Source organism: Callithrix jacchus, chromosome 7, assembly GCF_049354715.1.
Source record: "Callithrix jacchus isolate 240 chromosome 7, calJac240_pri, whole genome shotgun sequence".
Classification (NCBI taxonomy): Eukaryota; Metazoa; Chordata; class Mammalia; order Primates; family Cebidae; genus Callithrix; species Callithrix jacchus.
In genome coordinates this window covers 146,758,389-146,783,218 of record NC_133508.1, presented here as the reverse complement: position 1 = coordinate 146,783,218, position 24,830 = coordinate 146,758,389, and the positions used below count along the sequence as shown (strand labels likewise).

Below are 24,830 nucleotides of genomic sequence, written 5' to 3'. Positions count from 1 at the left end.
GTGCCATTGCACTCCAGCCTGGGTGACAAGAGTGAAACTCCGTCTCAAATAATAATAATAATAATAATAATTCCAAATAAGAGTTCCAAAAATATTTCTAACCAACAATTTGGAATATATATAAAGTTCTGAGTTCTAGCCTGCTTATTGAGAGAAAAAAAGTAAATTTCATTACTTTCTATTCATGCTCCTTTAGGCAAATAGCCACTATTCACTTTATGATAGAACCTTTCAGTCTTTAACAGACACACCATTTAATAATTAAGACTTCTCTATATACCTTGGCTTGAAAATAAAAACTTTCATATTTAAAATAAAATATATACTCCTTCACATCGTGATATATTTTATTTGGGAAGCTATTTCATATCTAACTAACCTAACCAACCAACAAATATTAACCACTAGTTAATGTTTAAAGCAAGGTGGAATGCTATTCAATTTTTTAGATAGGCCTAAAACAATTTTACTTTTTTTCTTTTCTTTTTTTTTTTTTTGAGACAGAGTCTTGCTCTGTTGCCCAGGCTGGAGTGCAGTGCCATGATCTTGGCTCACTGCAACCTCTGCTTCCCAGGTTCAAGTGTTTCTCCTGCCTCAGCCTCCTGAGCAGTTGGGACTACAGGCATGCACTGCCACACCAGGCTAATTTTTTGTATTTTTAGTAGACGGAATTTCACCGTGTTAGCCAGGATGGTCTTCATCTCCTGACCCTGTGATCCGCCCACCTTGGCCTCCCAAAGTGCTGGGATTACAAGTGTGAGCCACTGTGCCTGGCCCAATTTTACCTTTTTTTTAAAGATGACAAATTATCCAGAACTCATTAAAGAATCATTGGATTAACAAAATACATCAATCACTGTGTCTTCTGTTTGGTCAAACTGGCTTCTACCTGAAATCTATAAGGGCCTTCAATCCCCACTAACTATGGAAAACTCAATCCAGAAAGCACAGATCAGACAACTTGAAGCTGTCTTAACTTCCTATCATATATGTTTCAAACCTACTGATAAGAAAGATCCTGCCACAGAAGCAGCTGCGATTGCCAGCTCTTCAGGTAAATGAATGGGGACTCAGCTTACAGTGATAGCCAAATATGGGCAAAAAGAGGGTAAAGGGAGAACTGCTCAATAAGAGGGTGGGAATGTAGAGGAAAAATTCAGTGATCACTGGTAGACATTATTAATATTTTTGTTACCAGGCTTTCTTTTGACCTCTATTCTAACCCATAATTGAGTGAAATAAAGTATATACACAATATATACCACATATGCTAAACAAGTTTAAAAGACATTAAAGGTTGAAAATTTCATTTAAAAACAATTACTTTTAAAGATAAAAACCAATAATAAAAAGTGTTCATATAGCGATTAAATCTTAGGTACAATAATATTTATTGAGCACTGTGTGCCAGGTACTATGCTAAGTGCTTAAAATATTATTTCATTCAATCCTCACAGCATTCCCCAAAATGAAGTACTGCTATTTTCTGTTACAGATAAGGAGATTGAGACTTAGATGCCACAGGTCCTGCTGCAATCAGATTTTAAAACCAAAGCCTATGAATTAATGGGACTGAATAACTATTCATTTTACATTTATCTACAGAAATATTAGACTGACCTGTAGTATTCAGAGGCAGTTTCAAATTCACCAAGAAATATATATGCATTTCCAAGGTTGCTATATGCTCTTCTTTCAGCTGCTTTATCTCCAAATTCTTTTGCAATAAGGAGACGCTGAAAAAGAAAGTTTTAATTAGATGTAGCTATAATAAAACTGGAGAATGATCTAATCGGTGTTCAGAACTTTGATGAAGAAATGATCTGGCTCCAAGGCCTTCCACTGTACCTGCTCATGGGCTATAACTGCATCCCTGAAGTTGCCAAGGAGGTAATGTGTGTTTCCAAGATTTCCAAAGGCACGTCCTTGTGCTGCTCGGTCACCCAAAGCAGTCACTAGTGATAGGTTTTCCCTAAGGGACAGCAAAAAGTGATGAAATAAGTTTTCAAAACAATTTTATTTATTTGATTTACATATCTAATTTTATTAGGAAAAAATGTAAATAAGTTTACAGTCATAATGTGCAACATTTTAAGGATGACATCTGCGATGAAGGGCAATTATAGGAAATAGCTGGCAACACTTTATTTAACCATTCGGATAGGTTTCTGCCCAGGGGCAAGCACAGAGTTAATCTGGGAACCCCTGTAGTTAAGAAGTTCTATGAAATTCTGTTGGTAAAAGACTAAATTACTCTAAATAACAGACCAAGCATTGATATTTCTTGTTTGTGCCACTAAGTGGCACTGGTCTGCAATTTAAACAAAAGCTGCAGATTACTAATATAACACCGTAACAGTTAAGCAACTGAATGGATGATTTTGCTAGTTCATAACTTTAAAACTTTTGCCAAACTTAAAACTTACTACTGAATAAAGAACATATAGCCGATCCACAACTTAGATGGGCCTGCATGACTGCACATAGCAGCCCCTACTCACTCATAAAAATCCACTGCTGCCTGAAGGGCATTTCTCACTTCTTCTGGAAATTCTCCTACGTCCTGGGGACCAGGGCAACCAAAACTTTTCCCTTTGGCATGATACACATTTCCAAGATTGTAAAGTGCTCTTGCTTCTCCCACCTAAATGAAGACATCAGCAAAGATTACATTTTGAAAACAGAGGTCAGTTTTATCATATATATGTGTAATATCCTTAGTATTATGGTCAAGGGAAAGAAATTTTTATATTTGCTCTCCATACAGAACCAATCAAATGATTACTTATGAAAGAAAGCCCTCTTGCTACTTCCTTTTCTCCATCAAAAATTTTTTTTCCTCTTTTACTTCTATAGTCTATAAATGTTTTCTTTTTTGGCTTTAATTTTTAAATAAACTATAGAATAATTAAGTAGTATTAAAATGCAAAGCACTTTGAATGAAAATATTGGGTCTACTACCATTTAATGCTGTGGTATTACCTTGTCATTAAGCTCTCTGGAAATATCTAGGTGTCGCTGACAACAAACTATGGCTTCATCAAAATTCCCAAGAACTTTTAACGTGTTTCCCAGATTACCACTAGCTTTGGCTTCCCCCAACTGGTCTCCAATAGTCCTGGAAAAAAAAAAAAAAGAAACAAATGGTATTAAAATACAAATGGTGTTAAAATATAAAGCAGCCAGAGTACAGTTTTCCTAGAGGACAAACTGACATGCTTAAGGTAAGAAAAATCCATTGGCTCTGAAACCTACTTTAAATATATATTTAAAACTTACATTTCTGTATTTGAATGTAATTAGTTTTCATTCATTTAATTAAACTCTAGGGTCCTTTCACTACTATTCATTCAATTAAGCTATGTTCAGCCTAAAGATTAGTTTTAAAAAGCGATGCTACTGAAGTAGAACTCATTAAATATATTGTTAGTTTTTGTTAATTGGATAGAAATTTTTTTTTAAATAATAGCTAATTGCAGAAGGAAGAATATTTTAAAAGCTTAAATTAATTACCTTGCAAGAGTTAAATCATGATGGTGATATTCTAATGCTTTGGCATAATCATGCAAATAGAAATAAGCATTGCCCAGCTGGCTGTAAATAGCACTAAGTGTTTTTAGGTCTTCAGTTCCAACTTGAACTGCAGCTTCAAAGAATGACACGCCAGCTCGGCAGTCTCCTGATTTACATAGACGTTCCCCTTCCAAGGCCAGCTCTAGGCAAGACGCTTCCATTCTACAAAATTATACAGGACAGACATTTAAACATAACATTACAGCTGCATCACAGTATTTTTAACTTCCAGTAATATAATTTAAATGTAGACTGTGTGGCTACTCTTGTTCAGGACAGCTGCCTCTATAACTGAAGTCTATATACATTCCTGATAAAACAGCAAAACAGTTATCTGTAGCAAGAGGTAATCTGCCTATTCAAATTTATCTGAGCCTGCTCAGAGAGGTCTGTTATACAGAATAGGGAGCTCATTTTAATTGGCCCAGAGCAATTCATATTACTAGTGAAAGAATCTAAAGCAGTATTTCCCAGACAATTTTGAGTTGTAACAGACCTCTAGACTTCCTGAGAGTCTGAGGAGACGAGTATTTGGAAAGTGAGGCCCCACAATTATTAATATTGTTCTCTACCCAGGTATCCAAGTAATCTAGTCACCTGTCCATCAACCCCTCTGACCATCCATCTATCCCTCTCTTTCCCTGTCATACACACATAACACACACTCTCCTTCCTCTTCTTACATGACCTCTCATACCCTAGAAAAATACAGGAACAAAGTATTCTTGATCTGTAAGGCACATTTTCACAAGAGAACTAAGTGTCAAGAAATTTAAAGTTAGAAAGCAATGATTCAAAAATTTGCAAAAATACTAATTTTCAAAGTCTGTCCCTGAATTGAAAAAGCCAGAAGGATTAAATCACTGTAAACATATCTGGGAGAAAAAATACTGGTACTTCGGATTCAAAGTACCTTTAGAGGGTGCCCCTTATTCAAGTTGCCATTGTGTTTCTTCAGCATCTTCATGATTTCTGTGATATGTATGAAGTACCTATTCATTTAATTATTTCTATAATTTGGCAAATTTCCTTTAAATTGGCACACTAACTTACCATTTAAAAAAAATTGAGCTTCAACCAAATCAGTACTCGTGAAACTGTGAATTTGATATGATACTTACATTTATTTTCTAATACAGCAGTCTCCAACCTTTTGGGCACCAGTGGCCGGTTTTGTGGAAAACAGTTTTTCCATAGATGTGTGGCAGGAGATGGTTTTGGGATGATTAAAGCATATTACATTTACTGTGCACTTTATTCCTCGTTACTACATAGTCACCATAATGTGCAATCAGTGGGAGCCCTGAACTTGTTTTCCTGCAACTACATAGTCCCATCTGGCTGTGATGGGAGACGGTGACAGATCATCAGGCATTAGACTCTCATAAGAAGCACGCAAACTGGATCCTTTGCATGTACAGTTCACAATTGGGATTGCACTCCTATGAGATGCCACTGCTGATCTGACAGGAGGCAGAGCTCAGGTGGAAATGCTCACTCGCCCTGCCCACTTGCAGCTTACCTCCTAACAGACCACAACAGTACTGGTCTGTAGTCCGGGGGTTGGGAACCCCTGTTCTAATATACACTGAACAAATATGTAATTATTAACATCTAAAAGTGGGTAAAGTTACCCTATGTACCACCAATGGTATACATATCACTCTTTGAAAAACTCTGATAGGGCTCATGAAACATTTTAAATATTGGAACAGCACTAAATTACTTACTAGAATGAGCTTTGAGCCACGCCAATAAAGCAATGGTTCTTAATGCTGGCTGTACAACAGCAGAGCTGACCTAGAGCACTCTCTAAAACTCTCAATGCTAAATTCTACTCTCTGGGTGATGTCTGGCCATCTGTATTTTTTTTAAAGCCCCAGGTAATTCTAAAGTACAAGTTAGGGTGGAGAATCAGTGCTTTTATAAGAAATGTGAATTAAGCCACCACTCACCCTAATATCATTCAAATATGATACTTTGTATATCTAGTGGTAGATCAATTAACATGTTTGAGTGCTATTTTTCAGTCTGTAAAATTTCAAGATTCCTTAAAGCCATAAATTAAAATGGGATTATAAAGTGGAAAATATAACTGATGAAGCTAAAAGCCTGGACAAAGATTAACAGAGCCAATTGCAAAGGTTCAAAGCAGACTTTTGGTTCAGAAAAAGCAGATGTATGTAGCCAATTCCAACAGGTAATTTTCAAGTTCTTTTTTTTTTTTAGAATTTAAGTGACTTAGCCAATGGCTACTGCTTGCTGATCTTCACTTTTTTTTTTTTTTTTGAGAAAGAGTCTCTCAGGCTGGAGTGCAGCAGTACAATCTCGGCTCACTGCAACCTCTGCCTTCTGGGTTTAGGTGATTTTTGTGCCTCAGTTTTCCACGCAGCTGGGATTATAGGCATGTGCCATCATGCCTGGCTACTTTTTGTAATTTTAGTAGAGGCGGGGTTTTGCCATGTTGGCCAGGCTGGTCTGAAATTCCTGACCTCAAGCAATCTGCCTGCCTTGGCCTCCCAAAGTGTTGAGATTACAGGGTGAGCCACTATGCCTGGCCCCATCTTCATTTTATGAATCTATGCAAAATAAGGCAAGTAAACCTCTAACATTTTGCTAAAACATTAGACCACAAGCCAATTAGATACAGAAGAGAAGATCGAAAATACAAAGAAAGATAATCAGTTAAATCAGAAAACTTAAACTGCTACATTTATGTTTCTTTATCTGTCACTTCACAATTAATAAAGCCTATTTTGGTCTTCCAAAAATGAAAAACGCCCTTTAAAATTGCATTTCTGAAAGTGAGAGATTTCATAAAAGAAAAACTGAGTATATCTAAGATTTTATGAAGTTATCGTCATATTCTATGTATAAAGAGAAATAAGTCAACAAAAGATTTATATGTAAAAATGTGATTTTTTTTGAGATGGAGTTTTGGTCTTGTCACCCAGGCTGGAGTGCAATGGCGTGATCTTGGCTCACTGCAACCTCTGCCTCCTGGGTTCAAGCAATTCTCCTGCTTCAGCCTACCAAGTAGCTGGTATTAGAAGCGGGAGCAACTGTGTCCAGCCAAAATGTGATTTTTATTAACAGATAATTTTGCCAGATGACTACCTGAACTGGTTGTCTTTGTCTAAAAACTGAAACCAATGAACTTCTAAAAAATATTATAGAAAAAAATTGAAAAAGACATTTTTATATGTAATATATAATTTCCTACAAAAGTTCTTAATTTAAGCATTCTAATTATGTTAAAAATTGTATCTCAAACATTTTCAGTGCTAGGAATTGATCTTAAGGTATATTCACACAAATTCAAGAAGATATTTATGAAAGGATATTCACAGCAGCAAAAAAAACACAAATGAATTAAATGTCCACCAATAGATACTGGAGCTTAGAACATAGTAAAAAAAATTACAAGCCACCTTACAATGGAATACTAATGATCGCCCATCATTTCACTCAGGGAGAGGTGGGGAAATGGTCATACACGATAGCACCATCAGTTCAGGATGACTGAGTTGCTGGCCAGGAAATTAGGAATAAGGCAGAACTGGCTATTCATATGAACAACATTTTAAAATCGTAAGTATAAAAGTGTTTGCCTATATTCATATAAAGCTAAGAAGTATCTTCTTCACACAAGTAACTTCACCACAAATAACTGATCTTCTGGATTTAAGCTTACAGAATATTTTACTGGAACCATTGAGCCAAATGATGTGTCATCCAGCAAAACATAGCTATAGGTTGAATGGCACTGTAAGTGTGACACATTTTTTTAAAAGGCATTTTATGTTACTGTCATAAGAAATGGCGGTAGCAAACTGGAAGCTTGATAGCTATGTGTCTGTCCTCGAAGTCCATGTAGTGAGAGTGCCCTACAGGACAGACTATCTTAGAAAACTTATTTCAGTGACTAATACCTGAAATAATGTCCAAAACTCCCTAGTTTATGATTCTTAGATGGATTCCTGCTCTGGTGTATTTTATTAGAAAGGAAGTCAATATTCTGGCAAACATCTCTAACCTCTGAATCAAATATAGGTTTATGCCTGCGAAATAGGGCAGGTTGGTTGATAAATTTTTTAGAAGATCATTAAATAGTAACAGAGAAAGTAATTTCATATCCTCTCTGTCTCTATGAGAGAATAGAATTACTTCCTTTGTTTACCAGTTGGGTTGAAAACAAAGAACATACCCAGATGTAGAAGAAAAACCAAGAAAATACCCCTCTATTAAAATACATCCCACATACAAAGTTTCTTTTATTCTTCTGATAGCCTATCTAGTTGTATAATCAAACAAAATATATTTCTAATACACTTCAAATAGACATAGTACTACCATCCTTAACTGAAGTGTTTTCATTTTTGCTAAGAGTGAACATTTTAGCTAAAATTCCTCATTTCCTGTGCAAACTTGTGTTATTTCATTTAAAAAAAATTTTATTTTTAACTTTTCTTCTACACTAGATTTTGCACTTGATTATCCTCTTTACCTCCTTAATTTTGTTTAGTGTTCACAGTATGTCAGTGAATGCAAAAGATAATTAAAATCATGATGCTACATCATTCTAAAAGACTTAATAACATCAATTTTGTCCTACCTGACTCTCGCTTCAAAGGGCTTACATGCTATTTAAGAATAAATGATGGAATTCAGGACTTAAGAGCCAAAACAAGAGTACTCTCCATTTTTTCTATTATGCTTTCCATTTCTGTGGTTGTAGAATCTTCTTTCATAAACCCTAGCTTGTATTCTAATTGGGCATGGACCTTTTCCATCGCCAATCTTAGCCCCAATAAACAATTTTCATCCATTCAATTTACCACATATATCAAGCTTTTCTTGTTTATTTTTTAAAAGGAAAAGTGTGCTCAATTATCTTGATTTACATTTTGCATGGTTAGGATGATTAATAACATAGAAGAAGAAGAAAATGATTAAAAAATTAAAAAATTGTGGCCAGGCACGGCAGATCATGCCTATAACCCCAGCACTTTGGGAAGCTGAGGCGGGTGGATCATGAGGGTCAGGAGATTGAGACCATCTTGGCTAACATGGTAAAACCTTGTATCTATTAAAAATACAAAAAATTAGGCAGGTGTGGTGGCAGACACCTGTAATCTCAACTACTTGAGAGACTGAGGCAGGAGAATTACTTGAACCTGGGAGGTGGAGGTTGCAGTGAGCTGAGATTGTGCCACTGCAGTCCAGCTTAGGCAACAGAGTGAGCCTCTGTCTCAAATCAATCAATCAATCAATAAAATAAAGCAAGCGTGGTAATTTAGTTTTAAAAACCTTGATCAAACCTAATTCCCCAAATAACTCTCTGAGGCTGGGTGCAGTGGCTCACACCTGTAATCCCAGCACTTTGGGAGGCTAAGGTGGGTGGATCACTTGAGCCCAGGAGTTGGAGACCAGCGTGGGCAACACGATGAAACCCCATCTTTACAAAAAAAAAAAAAAATTATCTGGCTGTGATGGCATGTTCCTGTAGTCCCAGCTACTCGGGAGGCTGAGGTGGGAAGATAGCTTGAGCCCAGGGGCAGAGGGTACAGTGAGCTGAGATCATACCACTGCACTCCAGCATGGGTGACAGAGCCAGATCCGATCTCAAATAAAATAAAATAAAAATAACCTTCTGAGATAGGCCCTGCTACACAAGGAGAAACTAATGCTCAGACAGTTTAAATGACTTGCTTAAGATCACAGGATAGCAAAGCTGAGATATGAAACTTTGTCTCCAGATCCAGTGTTCTTTCCATTACTACGTTACCTTAAACTATTCTTCAAAAAAGCACATGAACAACTACATTGATCTAACGAAATTAAAGAATTCAACACCGTATCTGTATTTCTTCACAATTATGTGAAATAATCTAACTTTTACATATTAAAGTATTGAAAGGTTTATTATTCACGGTAACAAATATAAATGACATTTCCCAAAGAAATACAAAACTAGAGAAAACTAGCGTTAGAAACCCAATGTATCCGGTTTTCAACTTCAATAATTACACATATATAATCAACATACGTTTCATCTCTACTCCCATCCTTACTCTTCCAACCCCAGATTAGTCTGAAGTACATTCCAGAAAGCATATGATTTCATTTGTAAATACCTTAGTATGTATTTTTAAAAGATTAATCTTTTTCAAATAATATAAACATACCATTATCATACAGAAAAAATTAATAATTCCTTAAAAATCAACCATGTAATTTTTTAAAACTTAGAAATAAACTGTATTTTAATATCAGTCTCCACCTTCTGAAATAGGTGAAAAATATTTCATAAAGCATTCTGATGTCCCTTAGGAGGTTACTTAGTATCTCAAGAAACATTGCATTTCAAAATTAAAAATTCACTGTGCCACAGAAACTCCTCCAGGGATAGATGAGGACCTCCACAATGGTAGAAGCAAGTGGATAAAACATTTCACAAGTATTTACTAGAGTAGAAGAGTAACTTATACTAGGCTATGGGCTAACATAAAGGGTTCAAATCATTACCCCCAATTATACGACAATACAATCAATATGCAGAATGCTGATCTTAGAGCACTGCTAAAGCCAGGGATTTGTTTGGTATAGCCCTATTAGAGACAGTACAGATTTTTAAGTTTCCCTTGGTGAAGTCCTATAGCAATGTGCAGCCATGTTTGATCTAAATTGTATCATGGAAAAAAAGATAATTCTAAGATCTTCCAACAGGCAGAGGTACAAGCCATTCCTCCTTACCTACTGTTCTTACAATATTAGAAAGCACACTACTCTTCTAAATGCTCAGCAAGAAAGATAAACATCTTATTACATTCATATTCCATTGAAGTTCAATATGTACCAGACAACATGCTAATTATCATGGCTGCTGAGGAGCTAATGGTCAAAGGGAGAGGTGAGGAGGAAGAGAGCACCATAAAAACAGATTCATTTAATTTTAATATAGTTGGTGCTAAGAAAGAAAAATGCACAGATTGTAATATGAGCACAGGGAGGGCATAGAGCCTAACCTTAGGTATTCAGTAGAATTAGCTAAACAAAGAAAGTGGGAAGGGAATTCAACACGGGGTACAGCATGAGCAAAGACACAGAGATGAAATAGCATGACATGCAGGGAACCAGAGCTCAAAGTGCAAAGTGAAGAACGGAAGGAAGTAAGGTCCAAGGAGTAGGCAGAAGCTAGATAATGGAAGATCTTCTGTTCTATGTTCAGCTTGGCTCCCGTGACTAGTAGCCACCCCAGGTATTAAGCAGAGGTTGTAGTTAGCTCAGTGTTTTGAGACTGAGCCCACAAGTGGCAAATCAAAACGATGGGTTCCAAGAGGTGAAGAATGGAGGGAGTTTCAAAGGAAGATCCTGGGGATCCCAATTAAAGCTATGGTGGGGAGGACGCACACGAGTAGATGAATCTGACGAACGTTTAGGAGATGAAACTGGCAATACTTCATGCTGGATACGGAGAGAAAGGAAAAAAGTATGTAACTCCTAGGTTTCTGGAAATTTATGTAAAGGGTAGGATGAGAGCATTTTATATGTTAAAAGTTCATCTTAATTATCTTAAATGTCTTCCGTTTTATTTTACTTGAAACTTTTATTTTTAATAGACATGTCCTCATCTTACCTATGTTAACTTCCTTGGCATGACTTCCTAACATGAACCATTTGCTCTACAGGATGATAAATCTCCTATTTCCTAAATATGTTAAGACATCTAAAATTTGGTAGAAAACACCCTTGTTCTGAAATTTTGAATTCTATTAATTGCTACGATATATATATATATTTTTTTTTTTTGAGATGGGAGTTTCGCTCTTGTTACCCAGGCTGGAGTGCAATGGCGCAATCTCGGCTCACTGCAACCTCCGCCTCCTGGGTTCAGGCAATTCTCCTGCCTCAGCCTCTGGAGTAGCTGGGATTACAGGCACGCGTCACCATGCTCAGCTAGTTTTTTTTTTTTGTTTGTTTGTTTGTTTTGTATTTTTAGTAGAGACGGGGTTTCACCATGTTGACCAGGATGGTCTCTCTCTCTTGATCTCGTGATCCACCTGCCTCGGCCTCCCAAAGTGCTGGGATTACAGGCGTGATCCGCGCCCGGCCCATTGCTACGATATTCTGATGTTTATCTAATAATTAACTTGTAACAATTTTGATAAAGAATCTAGTACCAGCTGAGCACGACAGCTCATTCCTGCAATCCCAGCACTTTCGGAGGACAAGGCAGGTGGACTGCTTGAGCCCAGGAGTTCAGGACCAGCCTAGGCAACATAGTGAGATCTCATATCTACAAAGAGATTAGCCAGGCATGCCTGTAGTCCCAGCTACTCAGGAAGCTGAGGTGGCAGGATTGCTTGAGCCTGAAAGGTTGAGGCCACAGTAAGCTGTGATCATGCCACTGCACTCCAGTCTGGACAACAGAACAAGACTCTGTCTCAAGGTGGGGAAAAAAGGCCAGGCACGGTGGCTCATGCCTGTAATCCCAGCACTTTGGGAGGCTGAGGTGGGTGGGTCACCTGAGGTCAGTAGTTCGAGACCAGCTTGGCCAACATGGCAAAACCCTATCTCTACTAAAAATACAAAAAATTAGCCAGGCATGGTGGTACAAACAAGCCTGTAGTCCCAGCTACTCAGTCCCAGGCTGAGGCAGGAGAATTGCTTGAACCAGGAAGGCAGAGGTTGCAGTGAGCCAAAATCACAGCACTGCACTCACTCCAGCCTGTGTGAGAGAGAGAGACTCTATTCCAAAACAAAAACCAAAAACCAAAAACCAAAAAACCCTATTACCTAATCACCTTACTAAATGATTATGTTTAGGTTTGCATTTATCATTTAGTGAAATTGCCAGAACTTCCAGAATAAACGTTAAATAATAATCATAGTGCAGATAGCCTTGTTTTGTTCCAAATTGCATCAGAAATGTCATTAATATTTTATCACTAAATATTAAACTGGCGATCTCGGTTATCATGTTTATGAAGCACCCACCTATTCCGACTTTTGATACCCATTCCTTCCAAATGCTCATTTATGAAGGCTCAGCTCCACACATGGATGGGGGTGAGCTGCATGCTCTCATGGACTGACACTGGGTGCCTGGTGTCTGTGGGTGACACTGACCTAAGCAACCCATCTAGAAGGATGCAACAGGAAGGTCTGTATGCAACCCTCCAGGAGTGAAGAATGAGAATGGGAGCCTGGCTTGCAGGCAGTGCCCAGGAGGAAGGCAGGTAATGGATTCTAGGCCATCCAAGGAGTAACGGGCAAAGTCTGGGAGGCAGAGGAACCAATGGAGCTTGGGGAATGGAGGGTGCAACGCAGAGACATGGAGGGCAATGAGGTGCGCAAGACCAGGAGATGAGCACTTCACACTTGGTGCTCTGGGCCTTGAAGTGCAGGAGGGTTAGAGCCTCGGAGTCCCAGGGTAAGTGTATGTTATGTCCTGGAGAAAAGCTTTCTCAAAACCTCAGGCTCTACCTCCTCAACCTTGCCTGTGTGATTTTTTAGAGAGTTGGGTCTGTTACAGGCCTTTTCCCCTCCTTAAAATGTTCAACCCACATTTAAAAAAATTTGCATTAGCTGCCAACATTTCAGAATTTGGAGACAAGATATTAAAGATTTAGATTTCCTGCCAGGCATGGTGGCTTATCACTGTAATCCCAGAACTTTGGGAGGCAGATCACTTGCGGCCAGGAGTTCAAGACCAGCCTGGCCAACATGGCAAAAGCCTGTATTTACTAAAAATACAAAAATTTAACTGGGCGTGGTGGCACACACCTGTAATCCCAGCTACTCGGGAAGCTAAGACAAGAGAATTGCTTGAACCTGGGAGGCGGAGGTTGCAGTGAGCCAAGATTGTTCCAATACACTCCAGCCTGGGCATCAGAGTAAGACTGTCTCAAAAAAATTCAGATTTTCAGATTTCCTGTGCTCTCCTGAAAAATCAAGAAGACCTGCCCACTCTGTACCTTTTCTGCCCAGCAGCAATTACCTTGAGCTGACTGGTTGCCATCTGACCAGTGTCACTCCTTTCCTGATGTATATGTCTGATTTGGATCCTGATCTAGATCAGTGGGGAGCACCACCCCCCTCCTGACACACATACATGTGCATAACATTTATATATAAGATGCAGCCAAAGGGAGTGTGTTGTACTTGTGAAAGATACCTGTAGATGCAGAACAAAGGTGGTAATGCTGGTCCCTACAATCTGCAACCTTCCACCTGGAATGCAGACAGTCCACGTGGGCATCCAAGGGAATGCTGTAAATCCTACAGGAGCTAGGCCATTTCCTTCAGGCCCATGATGCTTGTGAGAGAATGTGGGTGCCTTTCCTTAGCCTGACTTGCTGTCTGGAGTAAACCAGGGATTACCAAACCACTACTTCATGTAGCAATGTGGTCTTATGTATTAAATCAGCAAAACACCACAAAATGTCACTAGACATTACACTTAAAAATGACATTTCTTTTGAGCAATGCCTGTTTTATTTTAATAATGTATTTATATTAATATGGATTAGGTAAATATTTAAAATAGTAAATGGTTGTGAAATAAAATTTCCTTTAAAGATAAAATAAGCCAGGTGCAGTGGCACACACCTGTTGTTCCTACTACTTTGGAGGCTGAGGCAGGATTGTTTGTGCCCAGGAGCTTGAGACCTGCCTGGGCAATATAGTGAGACTGCCATTTCTAATACAGAAGTCAAAAAGTAAAATAAATTAAATTACAAATATACAGAAAAGGAAATCAAAAATACAGAGAAGGGAATCAAAACAATACACTAGAAAAAAAATTTTTTAAATAAAAAAGTTCATTTCTAAAAGATCACCATTAAATTATAATGTAAAGGTTAGGTCCTTCAGCAAACCACATATTTTTTTTTAAAAATCCATTTTTTAGCTCTAAAGATTTTCAAACACATTTCATTAACATATTTGCATTTTATAAAAAGTTACAAAGTATAAAGAAATTATTCATGAACTGTTCCGAAGAACATTAAACAAACCATAGTACATAACTGGTCTCTACCACCATTTTCCTATACAAAGGACACAAGAACAACAAAAAGAAAACATTGTCTACAGACAATACTATGGCTGGTATATTTTGAGTATTTTCAACTGAAACTTGAAATGATCAGAGATAAAAACATTTTAAAATAAGGATTAAAAGTCATCCACTAAGACAGCAATAGTCTTACCTGTAACGAACATGAAAAGAATGGTCTTCCCTCATGCTTATCAAGTTTTCCTCCATTGAGACATATTATAAGCTGAATGAAATAATTTTATTTTGTGCCAATCCAGTCCTTTACAATGCAGAATTGTTTGCAGAACACTGTCCGGTTAGTATATTAATGAGTTGGTGTTAATACATCCTAAGCTCCTGCTTCTTCTTTATTAATAATGAAAGGAGGTCAATGTCAGACAGCTTAAAGGTTCAAAATGTGTCCCAAATCCTTGCATCTCTGGCCCTTTCAGCAGCACTTCAGCAACATTTCTGCAAAAGGAATACAAGATGCTTTGCTTGAAGTCCTATTTTCAAAGAATAACTTATAGTAACCCTGACCTGTACATAATCACAAGCTAACTCCACAGACTGCTGTCATGTCAATCACTACAGAAGCAAGCACAGGGCTTAACTGTCATCATGGAGCTTCTACAATAGGGGTGTAATATAAGAGATTTGAGATCTGTACAGTTTAATTTTTTAAATAGGTTTGAAATTCAATAATTGTATGTAATATTTTCTGCTATAAATGAGTAGTATATTTAAAAAACAAAATTGTTGCTTCAAATTTTTAAAAACTACTATTAACAAATCTAATGAAAATTCAATAATTATTTGAAATAGTCAACTCCAAACTCACTAAATTTATTTCTTTAAAGAAGACATTACACTGATAATTAGGTCATACTTGGATTCAGTTGCTCTCAAAATATATTCTACTTAAACTCTTTAAGGTCTTTAAAATGCTTTTTATTAATATTGGGTAGGTACAAAAGAAATTTAGGAAATTTATATATAGTAAAAAGAATGACACAACAAATATTTATATAATATCATTCAGTTTAAAATAAAGAACACTACCATGGCCTTTAAAATCTCCTGGATAGCCCAACCTAACCCATCTCCTTCCTTTTTCCTCTAAGGTGATTTCTAAACTAAAATTTGTTCCTTATTCCTTTGCTTGTTATTACAACTTTACCACAAATGCCTGTATAGTCCTAAATAAGATACCATGTAGTTTTGTATGATTTTGCTGAACATTATGTTTGAGATTCTTCTCAATTTTTGTACACAGCTACAACTTGCATGTATCATATTCCATTGTATACCAAATATATTTTTCATTCTGCTGTTGATGGACATTTAGATTGTAGTTTTTTGCTATTATTAAAAGTATTAATGTTCATGGCACTGTACTCCAGCCTGGGTGACAGAGTAAGACCCTGCCACAAAACACAACAAAAAACTACCATGAACACTGACATTAATAACTCAATGTACTTAGTTATGGCCAGCTGCAATGGCTCATACAGCAATGGCTGTAATCCCAGCACTTTGGGAAGCTGAGGCAGGTGATCACGTGAGACCAGGAGTTCAAGACTAGCCTAGACAAAATGGTAAAACCCTGTCTCTACTAATAATACAAAAATTAGCCAGGCATGGTGATGCATGCCTGCAATCCCAGCTACTCGGGAGGCTGAGGCAGGCAAATCACTTGAAGCTGGGAGGCGGAAGTTGCAGTGAGCCAAGATCATGCCATTGTACTCTAGCCTGGGTGACACAGCGAGACTCTGTCAACCCCTGCAAAACAACAACAACAAACCCTCAATGTGCTAGTTAAGCAGCTAAAGAGAGAATGATAAACAGACAAAAATATACTAAAGAGAAGTTCTGAGAAAAGGAGGACAAAATGAGCAGCTCTAAAATATATCTAATAGGAGGATGAGAAAGAAAAATAGAAGAATAAGGCAAAATCTTCAGTGATAAGGACTGAGAACTTTTAAATAAAAACGAATATGTACCAATATATTAGAGCCACAGCACATAAGATATAAACTATAATCTCTGAGATAACAGTTGAAAAAGACAAAGGAAATATATATATGTGTGTGTGTGTGTATATATATGCATTATATATATACACATACATACATATGAGATAAATTAGTAGATATACAATCATAAAGTCCCGGAATCTCAGTGTTATAAACAACCCTAGAGGTCAGCTAGTCCCCTATCTTACTATATCATTCCTAGATAGGTCATAAAGCAGCTAATCCTAATTTTGAATATTCCTATAAGAAGATTGTTCCATGCTTTGAGCAGTCCTTCCATTTCTACCCACTTGTTCTACTTTTTCCTTCTGCTGCCATATACAATAAAACCTAATTCCTCTTGTATATAACATCCTTTTAAGTATTTCGGCTATAACATAAACCAGACTAATGAATACTCACTGCTCTGCTAATTAAGTACAGCTAGAGGTTAATACGGAACAGAGCAGTAAGGAGAGAGGAAAGAAGGTAGAAAGAAACAGCCTTGGGAATACTGACGAAGTTTCCTAGAGGAAATGAGGTTTTCATATTAATAACAAGTTTAGCATACAAGACACGCAAAATATTACTCCTCTTATCCCTTCCCTTTGCCAACAAAGGAAGCGCTATCTTTTGTTGTTATTTTGTTTTTAGAGATGGGATCTTGCTATGTTGCCCAGGCTGGAATATAGTGGCTATTCACATCTCATTCATAGCACACTGCAGCCTGGAACTCCTGGCCTCATGTGATCCTCTTGCTTCAACCTCCCAAGTAGCTGGGATGACAGCTGCATGCCCCAGAATTCACTAGGAAGAGGTATTTTAAGAAAGGACAAAAAGACAGGTAGCAGCTATCAACACACCAAATCTCTTTTCCTTTTGTTCAGAATTTTATTGTGCCTTTTTTTTTCTTAATAAAACAAATAAAGGGAATTACTGTGGATACTCATAGCAATAGCTCCAAAGTGCATCTAGATTACACGAATAGCTAAACTGGCAATGAAGTTATCTCTCGTTATCCACTATGAGGTTTGGGCTGTTATTTATAAAATGGAGAAGAGAGGTATTACAATTAATTAACCTTAGAATTAAGTTACAGTAGGCCCTCCAGATCTGTGGGTTCTGCATAGTAGATTCAACCAACCGTGTATCAAAAATATTCGGGAAAGAAAATGAATAGTTGTGTCTCTACTGAACATGTACAGACTTTTCTTCTTGGCATTATTCCCTAAATAATACTATATAATAACTATTTACATAGCATTTACCTATGATACAGTGTATCACAGGTAATCTAGAGAGGATTTAAAGTTTGTGGGAAGATGTGTATAGGTTATATGCAAATATTATAATGTCTTATATAAGGAACTTGCGTATCCATGGATTCTGGTACCCTCAGGGGGTCCTGGAACCAATTCCCCACAGATACTGATATTAAAGTTAAATATTGATCTCAGCTAGGCCTGGCAGCTCACATTGGTAATCCCAGTACTTTGGGAGGCCAAGGTGGGAGGATTACTCGAGACCAGCAGTTCAAGACTAGCTCAGGCAACATAACAAGACCCTGTTTCTACAAAAAATTAAAAAATCAGCCAGGTGTGGTGGCCTGTGCCTGTAGTCCTAGCTAATTGGGAGGCTGAAGCAGGAGGATTGCTTGAGCCCAGGAGTTCGAGGTTACAGTAACGTATGATTGCACTAATGCATTCCAGTCTGGGCCAAAGAGTGAGATCCCGTCTCTAAAAAAATAAAATAATTTTCTCATCCATGAGTTAATAAAATTCTAAATATCACATTATAAAATGTTAATTTCATACTCATTAAGATGTAAACATGTAGCATTTACATGTTTAACAAATAAATAAGTAAATGAATATAAATCAATGAAGCTTCAAAATACTTTACTTGATGAAAACTGCACAGAGAACCATTTCTAAGATCATTAAAATAAGCAAGAAGACAGAAAGAATGCTATTTACTGTTTTAATAAAGGCAATTTATAATATGGTGTTACTATTCTCAAAGGAAGAATATCCAAAATAGTGCCTCTTACATTACAGTCTCCATAACAATTAGGTAGCATTTCACAGAAAAATTATTCACTGAACAAACAAGCAATTCTTGATTCATGATTCATGTTTCAAGAACTCTCTAGCCAATTTAGCAACAGTATGTTCACTCATGTTCCTCATTACATGGAGTTAACAAACCTACTTCCCAGATACAATGTGTGTGTATACAGTGTAAGACTAGTAAAATTTGTAACAAATATTAAATTACAAATGTGTTCATTTGGATAAGAAAATTTAATCACAGGATCAAGAATTGAAAAATAAATTATAAGTTTGAAAGGAAACTGAGAAGTCATCCAGTTCAACCTCTGACCTCCATTACAATTCACAGCTAACAATCTGCAAGGAACAAATCTGTCTTAATAGCAGCTTCCAAGCAATGCTCCAAAAACCTCACGATTAACAAAATTGCTACATCACAGCATCTAACCATAAAGAAAAAGCAATCATTTCTTGCCATATCCCAGAAACTGACAGAAGCATAAAGAAAGATCAACTAGTACATAGCTCTCATTGCCTCACATTGAATTATCTGATTACAAAGTCAGAATAGACTCTCTTTAGACAATCAGGTGTACTTCCAGGCACTGTCCAAGGTATGTAACCAGAGTAGACAAAAAAGCCTAGCTCTTTATCAAAGAAGTCCTAGCCCTGCTTTACTCCACTGGCAGTAAAAAGTTTGCAAACCAAGTTACATTTTGTGCTTCCTTGAATTTATCTAAACTATCTGATCCTGACTGCCACTTAAATGTTAATAACTTTTGGTCTTTTTTTTTTTTTTGGTCTGTTTCTTTCATCCACGGATCTATATAAACTGGTAACACTAATCAGACAATAAATATAACTTACTTTTCTTGCCTCCAGGTTAGATCATCTGAACTATATCTAAACCTTTTTGGTACGCATGGCCATTTATTACTACCAATGATGGTCAGTCATCAGCTTCAATCGATGCATACATACACATGATAATTTTAAAGCTCATTAGTGAAATAGAAAAGAAATGGTCCTTTCCACTAAGCATTTTTCTTGAGTTAGTAAATGACAATAAATCAGTTTTCTTAACAGAAGAAGGACTTTAAAAAGGCTAAATTAGCTTCAGACACTTTTTTTTTTTTTTGAGATGGAGTCTCACTCTGTTGCCAGGCTGCAGTGCAGTGGTGCCATCTTGGCTCACTGCAACCTCCACCTCCTACGTTAAAGTGATTCTCCTGCCTCAGCCTCCCGAGTAGCTGGAATTACAGGTGCCCAGCACCATGCCTAGCAAATTTTTTCTATTTTTAGTAGACATGGGTTTCACCATGTTGCCCAGGCTAGTCTTGACTCCTGGCCTCAAGTGATCTGCCCACCTGGACCCCTCAAAGTGCTGAGACTACAGGTGTGAGCCACTGTGCCTGGCCCAAACACATTTTAAAGCAGAAGTAAATCCCATATGCAGAAAGATTATAAATGTTTAGAGAGGGTCCCTAGAGAGTTTGGGTTTAGAATTCTCCATAGGAAAACATATTAAACATGATTTTGTCTTCTCTTCCCAAAAGTTGTTACCTTTCTGTGGGAAAATAAATGTTTCTATTTAACAATGTTTTGAGATAATATGGGAAGAACAATTCTAACTAAAAGGGACCAGGGAAAGCTTTTTGGAAGCAAGGAAGTTTGTACTGCATCCTGAAGGATGGTAGATCTTATTGGGCAAATGAAGGAAAGGCAGAAAGTCAAGGGAAAGAATGGCTCAAGAAAAAAGGAGAGGTGGAAATGCACAGAAGTGTTCCAGAATAAGCATAGTGGGTTCAGCATAGTGGAAGAGAAGTCCGACGGGGTAGAGCAGTAACAAATTGTGAGGGACTCTGAATATGCGGCAGAAGCACATATTCAGCCTTTTACCTGCACAGTGGGGAACCCTGCAGGATTTTTTTTCCCACAAAGGAATAGTCAAATTGGATCCCTGCTAGGAAGACAAACTGGCAGCAACATACAAGGCAGGAATGGGGAGGGGGGAAAAAAAACTACAAAAACTCCAGAAACAACTACTGAATAGGAAGCATTTTTTCATCTCACGATACCAAAGACACTGCTTTGCACATAAGAGATGCCCAACAAACTTTTATTTCTTGCCTGGGAAGAAGATAGAAATTACGACGAGGCAAAAGAACCCTGTAATAGTGAGAAAACCGGACCGTAATACATTTCTTCTCCACAGTAAAGACTGTATTCATATTTATGTAAAAAACTCAGAAAAGTCTTACTCTTCACTTAAAAATGTTTTGTATAAAAATGATTAAAAGGATATTGAAAATATGTGACTGATAAGATGATTTATAAGATAATGAAGCAAGATAGTTCCAGCAGAAAGACTGAAATATTTCTGCCAAGCTACAACAAAACACAGCACCTACAGGCATCTTTAAAGTAGAACTTGTCCCTGCAGATGGAATCCAGAGACACAGCAGAGATCTAAATGGACACACAGAAGCAATACAGCACGTGCTTTGGGATCAGGTCATGATTTGAATCTCAGCACAGTGACTTACTAGTTATATGATCTTACCCTAGTTAAACTCTCAGTTGGTGTGGGCATACTGACACTTACCTAACCTGTGTTGTGATGATTACAGACATGATTTATAAAGCGTCTGACCCAGGACCTGGCTCTGATACATAACAAAAGTACTCAACATAGTGCTGTAGTAATAACAGTAACTGTTATTATAGCATAGACATATTTAATACATCTATTAAAATAAATTTAGAATCTAAATTGATGTCAGGTTTTCAATTTTAAAATTCCACAGAATTACAAAAAATTTTAGACAGATGTTAGAAACATTTATGTTTATGAAAAAGTTGTTTTTGGCCGGGTGCGGTGACTCAAGCCTGTAATCCCAGCACTTTGGGAGGCCGAGGCGGGTGGATCACGAGGTCAAGAGATCGAGACCATCCTGGTCAACATGGTGAAACCCCGTCTCTACTAAAAATACAAAAAATTAGCTGGGCATGGTGGCGCGTGCCTGTAATCCCAGCTACTCAGGAGGCTGAGGCAGGAGAATTGCCTGAACCCAGGAGGCAGAGGTTGCGGTGAGCCGAGATTGCGCCATTGCACACTCCAGCCTGGGTAATAAGAGCGAAACTCCGTCTCAAAAAAAAAAAAAAAAAAAAAAAGAAAAAGTTATTTTAAAAACTACTATATCTTATCACTGTTGTAATTAGTCTAGTACCAAGTCTCAGATTTATATTAAAGTATGTTTGTAAAACCGAACTTCTGATTTAATAACGTCAGAACATACAATTAAACTGCTTATCTGGCCAGAGAGGATTTTGGAGACGCGCCTCTACAACAATATCGCACAACTTTTTACTTTGTAACCGCTCCAATACTTAAATTATAAATAATGGCCTGGGAAACAGCTTGCGAAAACGACTCCATGGTAGTTGTAAAAAGGAGGAGGTGTGAGACCGCTCCGATCCCGGAGGCCCCACCCTTCTTCCACACATCATGTCAACCAACAATGATCTTTCCTTTTTAATATTGTTTATTCACTTCTAAACAATCAGCTAAAGCTGCTCTTGAATAGTGAGACCCCAAGCAAAAGCGGCATTTATCTGATGCAATCACACCGGCTATTATCAGGCCAGACATCTTCGGTACACCCTTCTAAACTGGCAGCTGAAACAGCTCGGTGGGTCCTGTTAACTTCCAACACACCCCACGAACGCTCCAGTGCAAACTCCACAGAAAGGAAGGCCAAGAACCTTCGTTTAATTCTACGGTGCGGTTAAATTATACATTAAGGAAAATAAAATTTCCATCGTTACTCGTGTTCTTTAACAGAGTTCAAATGCTCTAGTTGGTTACTATTAAAACAAGGAAATTACAGACCTTTTCACTTTTTATTTGAAGGTATCTTATAGATTTCAGGAAAGGGTTTTCTTAATATTTTATGTTTACTTACACTTTTTATAGCAACTACCAATTTCTGTGGTAAATCGACCAGTTGGTGCCCCAAAATTCAGCAATTTAAACATAGTCAACGCAGGTGTTTGCTATAAACCGCCTGGTTTAGGTAGGACGCCGCCGACTCCAAGTGATTGCAATCAGCCTCGGATTGAATTTCACGGGGATTCGGGCTTTAACTCACTATCTGTTACTCACAGTCAGAGTACGTATGAAGTCGCTGAACTCTCGTATACTTTTTGTCTTAAAAAGAGACTCGGGAACGAGACTCTTGCGCTTTACTCTCATATTAAGACTTTGCAACAAAAAAGCAGCAACTCCTAGCGCGGAGTTTCTGGATTCTGGAGCCGGACGCCCTGGATGGACGCCGCGTCCCCGCAGCGCCCAGAGGTGCCGCAAGCCTCCTGCCCGACCTCCGACCGGAACAAAGGACGTCGCCCCCAGATCTCTAGACAAAGAAGCCCACTCGCGCCCTTCCCTGCCACCTCCCTCCGAGAGCCCCTCAAACGCCTCAGACCCCGCGTTGCGGCAGCGCTCACCTCCCGCGGGCCGGCGAGCTCCGGGTGCGCGGCGAGGCTGCAGCGGCGGCCGCCTCGGGCGACAGGCGGGTGGTCACGCCCCTCCCCCAGGCAGCCCCCTGCTCCCGCCCCCGGCAGGTCACGTGGTCCAGAGCTCGGGGCGCCCCTCGCTTTCCCGGAGCGTCCCTTCGCCACCTAGGGGATCCCGCCTCTCCTCCAGCCTCAACGCCGCGCTCGTCTGCGCCTGCGCCCCAGCTCCAGGCGCTCTCATTCAAACCGACCACGCCCCGCGTCTTTCGGACCGGCCAATGGCGGGCGGCGCAGCGGAGCAGGGCGGGGCGGGGCTGGACGGGGCGGGGCGGGGCTGCTCCCTCTTCTCAGTCCTGGTAACCCGTCTGCGTGTTAAGGTGACGGGGGACTTGGGAGCTTGATCCTCCTCTGCTCCGGGACCTGTCCTCAACCCTCAGATTGAAATTTCTTTCCTGTCCTCTTCTTTATGCTTCAGACATTAAAAAGTAGAGCAATAAATATCGTCCGGAGTTGGCCGGGTGCGGGGCTCAGGCCTGTAATCCTGGCACTTTGGGAGGCTGAGGCGGGCGGATCACCTGAGGTCGGGAGTTCGAGACCAGCCTACCGACCTCAGAGATGGAGAAACCCATCTCTACTAAAAATACAAAATTAGCCGGGCGTGGTGGCGCATGCCTGTAATCCCAACTACTACGGAGGCTGAGGCAGGAGAATAGCTTGAACCCGGGGGCCGGAGGTTGCAGTCAGCCAAGATTGCACCATTGCACTCCAGTCTGGATGACAGAGCGAGATTCTGTCAAAAAAAAAAAATATATATATATATATATACACACACACACACACACACATATACATATACATATACATATACATATACATATATACATATACATATACATATACATGTGTCATCCAGAATTCAGATAGGGACTGGCCTATACCCCTTTAAAAATGGAGCGGAAAACCAGCGCCGCCTTTCTGGAAGGTTTGGTGCTGCCCTAGAGAAGGAGTGTCCCAAGCGGCAGATGCGGGATGTAGAAGAAAAAGAGTCCTCTGTGGAAGGAACAGAGGGACCGTGTGAAAGTCTGAACAAGGGAACCTCAGTTCTTGAGGCTGTGCCACAACTCTGGTGTTTCCAGCTGTTGGAAAAGCAAACTTCTGTCAACTGCAGAATCGCTGGTTCCCAGGAAAACTGGGTGGCAGTTTTACTCAGTTTCAGTACCCACATTCTAAAAAAAGACACTAGAAAGAATAAGTTTTATTTCCATTCGCCTCTCCTCCATATCAAGGTGACCCCAAAATAGTAGTCACCTTGTAGTTGATTCTTCACAAAATACCAACCGCGTGCTGTGGCTCACGCATGTAATCCCAGCACTTGGGGAGGCGGAGGCGAGCGGATCACCTGAGTCCAGGACTCTGAGACCAGCCTGGCCAACATAGTGAAATCCCGTCTCTACTAAAAATGCAAAAATTAGCAGGGCGCAGTGGCTTATGCCTGTAATCCCAGCACTTTGGGAGGCTGAGGTGGGCGAATCACCTGAGTCCAGGAGTTGGAGACCAGTCTGGCCGATATGGCAAACCTCATCTCTACTAAAAATACAAAAATTAGCTGGGCGTGGTGGCGGGCGCCTGTAA

General features: G+C 38.9%; 1 protein-coding gene across 3 annotated transcripts in view; it reads right to left on the bottom strand.

Annotated features, from left to right (window-relative positions):
* Positions 1-23,410, bottom strand: part of GPSM2 (G protein signaling modulator 2) — a 50,570-nt gene extending 27,160 nt beyond the window's left edge. For 2 of the 3 annotated variants that reach the window (XM_002751165.6, XM_009001816.5), the window contains exons 1-7: positions 23,190-23,410; positions 14,790-15,088; positions 3,514-3,735; positions 2,983-3,118; positions 2,502-2,644; positions 1,849-1,972; positions 1,621-1,736 (exon numbers count right to left, since the gene is read on the bottom strand). In XM_002751165.6, coding sequence (XP_002751211.1) covers positions 1,621-1,736; positions 1,849-1,972; positions 2,502-2,644; positions 2,983-3,118; positions 3,514-3,735; positions 14,790-14,845 — 797 coding nt within the window. In that variant the 5' untranslated portion in view covers positions 14,846-15,088; positions 23,190-23,410. The remainder of the gene's footprint in view (positions 1-1,620; positions 1,737-1,848; positions 1,973-2,501; positions 2,645-2,982; positions 3,119-3,513; positions 3,736-14,789; positions 15,089-23,189) is intronic. The other variant, XM_035252351.3, reaches the window with a different exon arrangement.
* Positions 23,411-24,830: the final 1,420 nt, after the last annotated feature.